Here is a 6,221-nt window from a genome sequence, read left to right as displayed (position 1 = left end):
TTTGCTCCTGTTCAAGCAAATGCAGCCAGCCACATCTTCTTCTATGGTCCTCTATTCCGTTCCCAGTTCCCCACTCCAACAGCCAGCATCCCATGCCCACTGATCATATTCAGTCTTCATTGGCCTGGGGTTTTCTTGGGGAGGGGGTTCTTTCCTCTTTTACTTGCCCCATTTTTTCTGCATACCTGCAGGTTCCCCTGAAACTGCCAATTTCTTCCTTTTGTGCATGGTTGTTATTGATTTGGCTACATAGATATAATGAATAAATGTGTGTACCGGTACAAAGCTTACCACTGAGCAAATGAATTTGCTATTACCGGTAGTATCTATGATACTTCTGTCTAGTTGTTTTGGGGATATGCCCTCTGGATATTGTTGTACTACAATTCACACTAGCAGCAGCCCTCATGGCTAACGGTCTGATACATGAGGAGTGCCCTGCATTGCCTACCCCTGCTTTAGAAAGTTCAGGGAAGCTCAAGTAGGGTTTGGAGCCAATTGCACACAGTTGCCAATGCCAATGCCATGGCTGTATCCATCCTGTGATGCTTGAGAGCAGCTGCCAGTCAGCGCAGACAATACTGGGTTAGATGAACCACTAGTTTGGCTCAGGAAGGACTCTGCACTCTGCAGCTATCTTCCACACCAAAGCTCCTGAAGATCAGACAAGGCTAGGTCCACACACTTAGCAGCTAAGATCACAGCTAGAAAGCATGACATAGCCAATGTGGACTGATGGTTATGCAAAAACAGCACATCTATGCGGCTACAGGCGAAAAGGGAAGTGCCTGTCTGCTCCCTTTTGAACTTGCTACATGGGATTTGTTTTGTTGTTGTTTTCTTCCAGTGGGGTCTCCAGTTCAGATGGACCACAAAGGCTCAGGAAGAAAGGGCCTGATCCCTGCCAAAGCTGCAGGATCCAAATAGGAGAGATGCAGCACCAGCAAGGCTGTTCCACTTGGTGCTACAGCTCCAATTCATGAGAAGACTCCAGAGTTTGTGATGTTTCAACAGCTGGGTGCTGCATTTTAGGGCTGATCTCTGACCCCTGAGGTTATGCTGGGGTTCTGCAATTTAAGGCTATGGGTCGTGGGAGTTTCCCCCCTTTGCCACAGAACAGTCTTCTTCCTCACCCTCTTCCTGTGGGGCAGTCTCTAAACAGGATCTTCTGTTGGACTGATTCCTTAGTTGCTGGTAACGTTAATGACTCACTTATTTCAAAAGAAAAAGGCTTCTCTCCATTTCTGCTTTCCTATTTAAAGGAGTGTATTTAGTTCCCTTATCTGCTGTGGAACAGGGCCCTTTACTACTCCCCCCTTCCTTGGCACAAATACTCTTAGTTAGGTTTTCACAACTTTGAAAAGAAATCGATTTCACATGCATGGTGTTGTAACTGCATTCATCTTTAAGGAGTTGAAAACAAAGGGGTCCCAGCAAACCACCCATTGCATCTTTTATTTGCATGCCTGTCCAAATCTCTCCCTTCCAATGCTGGGCATTCACTGCCTCATGAGGTAGTCTGCCAGCTGGCTCAGGTTCGCCAACTAGGCTTCCTTCAAGAACCCAGTCATCAATCCTTGCCTTTATGAAATTTGCATAACTTTGCATATGCCTGTATAGCAGGGGTGGCTAACTCCCAAGAGACTGCGATCTACTTACAGAGTTAAAAACTGGCAGTGATCTACCCCCTTTTGGGGGGTTCAGGTCAAAGTTGTTGAGCTTTCTTAGGGAGGGGGAAAGCCCCATTTTGGGGGGTGCAGGGCAAAATTTGAGCTTTTTTTTAGGGGAGCCAAAGTTGTTGAGCTTCTTTGGGGGGAGCCAGTGATCTACCAGTGATCTACCACAGACATCCAGTGATCTACTGGTAGATCAGGGTCTACCTGTTGGACGTGCCTGCTGTATAGCATCCATAGAGTGCTTCTCCAGAGTCTCGGAACTTTTTTATGGCGCTCGCAGCATTCCCAGGAGCCTGCGGCAGTATACTTGCCAACGTTGCCCAAATCCATCATGGCCATCCTGTTTGCCTTTTCGCACTATTGCGCATGCTTGGCCCCGCTCCATGTTTGACCATGCGCAGCAGCCGGCACACTGAACTAAACGCCTTAGTGAGAGCAAAGCCAATCAAGGCGTGACTATGCTAATAAGGCGCTAGTTGGGCGTGACTTCTTTTTCCTAAGTGGGCTGGTTTTTCTCTTCCCTCCAGCGTTGACAGTCGAGAGCGCGTGAGCGCGTCTCACTCAACGTGCGCGCTCACGGTACAGAAGAAAAAGAGAAAGAGAGCTCGCTGAGAATGAGCCAACCACTTTTAAAGCCGCCTGCTCGGTCGCGCGCCTAACTCACCGCGCGCTCACGAAACATACTGATACCTCCGCCGACCCTCCCCTCGCCCATCCCCCTTCGCTGTTTGGGAGGGGCTGCTCTGGCCAATCAAAAACGCGACCCAACCCTAGGGGCGGGTTGTTGAAAACGAGCGGCCCAATCAGAACGCGCCTCCACTCAGGGAGCGTTCCCCCCTCCTCCACACACACACATATACACTCTCGGCTTTCATCCCACCCTCGCCACTGCCACAGCCAATCAGAGCGTCCCGTCGGGGGAGGCTCGCGATCCTGTCACGGGGGGCGGGGGTTTAACGCGCGCGCCTCCCCCTCCGGCGCGCGCAACCTCCTCCTCCTGCCTTCCTGCCCGCCCGCTTCCCTTTTTCTTCGTCAGTCGGGCGCGTCCCCGGCGCTCCTGGAGCCGCCTCCCCTTCTCCTCCGCTTCGACAGTCGGTGGCGAAGCCGGGGAAGGAGCGGCCTGGCGGAAGGGACACGCCTTAGCCTCCCTCCGTCCCTCCCTCAGCCGGAGCCTCCGCCGCCGTTGCCCCACTTCTCCGCCGCCGTCGCCCCCGCCCCCATGTCGGCCCCGCTGAAGAAGGGCCCCGGCGGGCTGATCGGGCTCATGAAGGACGCCTTCCAGCCGCACCACCACCACCTCGGCCCCCACCAGCCCGGCACCGTGGACAAGAAGATGGTCGAGAAGTGCTGGAAGCTCATGGACAAGGTGCGAGGTCGGGGGGGGGGGAGGGCTGGGGCGTGGCCGCGGAGGGGGCAGAAAGTGGGGCGAGGCTGGAAGGGGGTGCGCAGAGAGGGGTCGTGGGGTAGGGCGGGGACATGGGGAGGGGTCGTAGCCGCTGACGACGGTAGCATTGCCATCCTCCTCCTCTCCATGTACCGTTGGATTCCAGGTTTTCTTGCGACGCGATCCTGTGCTACGCAAGAGTAGGTGTGTTTCTTCACTCTGATTCACTCTGTCCTGAGGAATTGCGAGGGCAGTCAATCGATTGCTAACAGCTCGGTCTGTGGAAAAAAGCCGCTTTAATAATAACAATAATAATAATATAGTTCAGCTGCAAAAACTGGGATGGCTCCGTCAAAGTTCAGGAACAGTTAAAGGGTTAGCGTCACTGTCAGTGTCATTTATGAAGGGCCTAATATGTGCTGATCCCTATACAAAAATAATAAAGTGCAAGTTCCTTCCTGTAGGCTCAATCTCTCCATTTCACTTCATCAAGGCCTTGTGGGAGGTTCATTGGCCGTTTTGTAATGTGGGACTGCTTTCTGGTGTGGGTTATTGTCTTGTTAATTTTTTTTAACAGCACTTAGTCATATTAGGCTTTTTTTAGGTAATAGATGAGATGGGACAATTGTACACTCCAGAGCAAAGAGATTTTATAGTCTATTTTGCAGCTGTCCATTGGAGAAGAGTGAGGCTGGATAGATCCAGGCCGGCTGACCTGGGAAAAATTAGGAACTGAGGAGCAGAAGTGGAAGTGATGGGCCAGAATGAGAGCAATGAGGCAGGTAGGGCTGGAGAGAGGTGCTTAGTGTTGGCTTAGCGTAGGCATCAGAAGTAAAATTTAGGAGCTGCCATTTGATAAAATGTTTGAGGTGACATACAGCATACTTATTGTATATGTATTGCTATCAGCATACTTCAGCTCATTACAAAGTGATGCAAGCCATGGTCCTTGAGGAGTTGAGTCTTGTATTTAGAGTAAAGCAGGGGGAGAAATTAGAGAGGGGTGAGGGAGAGGCAAAAGTAACATAGAATGAATGCAAGCAAGTGGGCAAATCCAGTTGGAGCAGGCCGTTTTCTGCTAGCTGACGAAAAGGACCGGAGCTGGGTAGGCTAAGGTAGTGCATGGCCTGACCTGTGGAGAGGGAGATGTGGTGTGGAAAGGGTTGTAAGGGCTCCAGTGGTTGAATTGAGTGACAGGGAGTTGGGGGGTACTGTAGTTTTGAGATTGCATGCTGAGTTGGAGGAAGAAGTTGAAGAAAGGCCTGTTGTAGAGGGCTTAGATTGATGCTCAAGAGTCAAGGCAAAGGATTGATGGAATAGGAAGTGGCTGAGCTTGAGCTGGGAAATGGATTTGGAAGGCTGAAGGACCATGGGGAATATGTAGGATGGATCATTTAGGAGTCTAGCATAAAATGATTGGCTCCGTTAAAGCAGCTCAAATTCTAGCTCTCTATAGCTTTTTTTCCATGTTATTTCCCCTATTTTAATGAAACCATCACAGAAGTTTGCTCAGACTTCCTGATTAAAGGTTTCAAAATAACAGTTCACATTCACGGGATAGTAGCTATGTTTGCTGACCTTAGTGTCCTTTTTTAGGAGAAATGTGCCTAAAGGGTGAAGGACGGGAGCAGTAGAGGAACAGGACCTTCCTGCGTATGTTCTTGGGCAATGTGCTCTGAAAGGGTAGACTTTACCATTTGCTTCTGGGCCTGCTCTGAACCCTCATGAAGGCATGTTTAGAGTTCTACAAAGCTCAAACCGTTTGCTTGACAGGAAGTTGTTTATTGTGATATGATGGCTCAGAGCAGTAGAGTAGCACAAATGAAAGCTTTGCAGTCTTGAAAGCCTTCATAATCCTACTTTGGAAGCATGCACTTGTGCTAAACTATGGGAAACTGGAGCTTTAAGGGATGCTCCGGCTTTTATAGGATTTAGATCAGTCTCTGTGTTCTTGATCCTTCCAGTATAATACATCAGTTCATTTGACTGTGTTCTATTGAATTGTCAGGTAGTCATTACTGTCGGACTCTGGATTCTAGTGTAATTTACGGTAAATCACAGTTTGGAAAGTGTATGATTAAGTTGTGGTACATGGAAAATACAGATAAAAATAACGTAAAATATTTAATAATCTTTTTATCAAGTGGATGTGGTATTCCAGCTTGCGTGATCAAGATGGCTGATAAAACTTAAGTTGCATTAATAAGTTGCATTAGTTTTAACACAAATGACATGCTCACAAGTTAGCATACTACATGGTCCTGAGTACTCAAATAGTCAAGTTTTATGAAACCACTAGTGTCTTTTGGGGAGGAGGTAAGTGTATAAAATTATGCCTGGCATGGAGAAAGTGATGTTTGCTCCCTCTTTCTTAATATTAGAACCTGGGGTCATCCAGTGAAGATGAATAGCGGGCGGTCCAAGTACAAATGCAAGTATTTTTTCATAGACAAATTCCTGTAGGATATGACTGTCAATGGCTGCTGGTCATGATGGCTTTATGCCATCAACAGAATCAGAGGCTGTTGAACACCAGCAGGAGAGGGCTTTTGATTATCATAAAGACATCTGGTTGGCCACTTTAGGAAATAGGATGTTAGACTTGATTGGTCTGATCTAGAAGGGCTCTTCTTATGTCTTCACAATATGATACTGTCTCACAGATATGCCTGAGCAAAATAAGGCTTATTTTGCTGCCAGAGTATGAGTGGAAATATTAAGTTTATATGGATTTGAGCTATAAATGAATGGAAAACTAGATACTTTTCAATACATTGTATTAGTGAGCTAGGAATAAATATATTTGGAAGCCTGTTGTAAATTACTTCAGAATATGTTGTCGTTTACTTTTTCCTCCAGGAAATGATATTCATTGCTGTGTAGATCCCATCATAACTGCTTGTGAAGCATATAGCTGCCACCTCTTCTTTTCCACACAGCAGTTATAGTCATCTTAATGGCTTTCTTTGGGTCTAGAAAAGGAAGTGGGCAGTGCATAGAATTCTAGAGGAGCTCAGGAGGACAACTAGAAAATTCTCAAACAGGAATGGGCATGTGTCAGAAGCGATCTGAATACAACCACTCAAGCATTTTTATGGTGTTATATAGGATTTATCTCAAGATGCAATCTATGCCTGCTGTATCAATAGTAGTCCTATTGC

The 6,221-nt window shown here is 47.6% G+C and overlaps 1 protein-coding gene across 2 annotated transcripts in view; it reads left to right on the top strand.

Moving 5' to 3' along the window:
• The first annotated feature begins 2,688 nt into the window (after positions 1 to 2,688).
• The window catches only part of CBL (Cbl proto-oncogene), a 50,107-nt gene continuing 46,574 nt past the window's right edge, over positions 2,689 to 6,221 (top strand). Inside the window, exons 1-2 of one of the 2 annotated variants that reach the window (XM_035138772.2) lie at positions 2,996 to 3,042; positions 5,442 to 5,491. Coding sequence is in view for 1 of the 2 variants with exons in the window: in XM_035138771.2 (XP_034994662.1) it covers positions 2,896 to 3,042 (147 nt within the window). In the remaining variant the exon portion in view is untranslated. Of the gene's footprint in view, positions 3,043 to 5,441; positions 5,492 to 6,221 lie in introns of both variants that reach the window. The other variant, XM_035138771.2, reaches the window with a different exon arrangement.

Source organism: Zootoca vivipara, chromosome 15 (assembly GCF_963506605.1).
Source record: "Zootoca vivipara chromosome 15, rZooViv1.1, whole genome shotgun sequence".
Taxonomy (NCBI): domain Eukaryota; kingdom Metazoa; phylum Chordata; class Lepidosauria; order Squamata; family Lacertidae; genus Zootoca; species Zootoca vivipara.
This window is presented reverse-complemented; position numbering and strand designations above follow the sequence as displayed.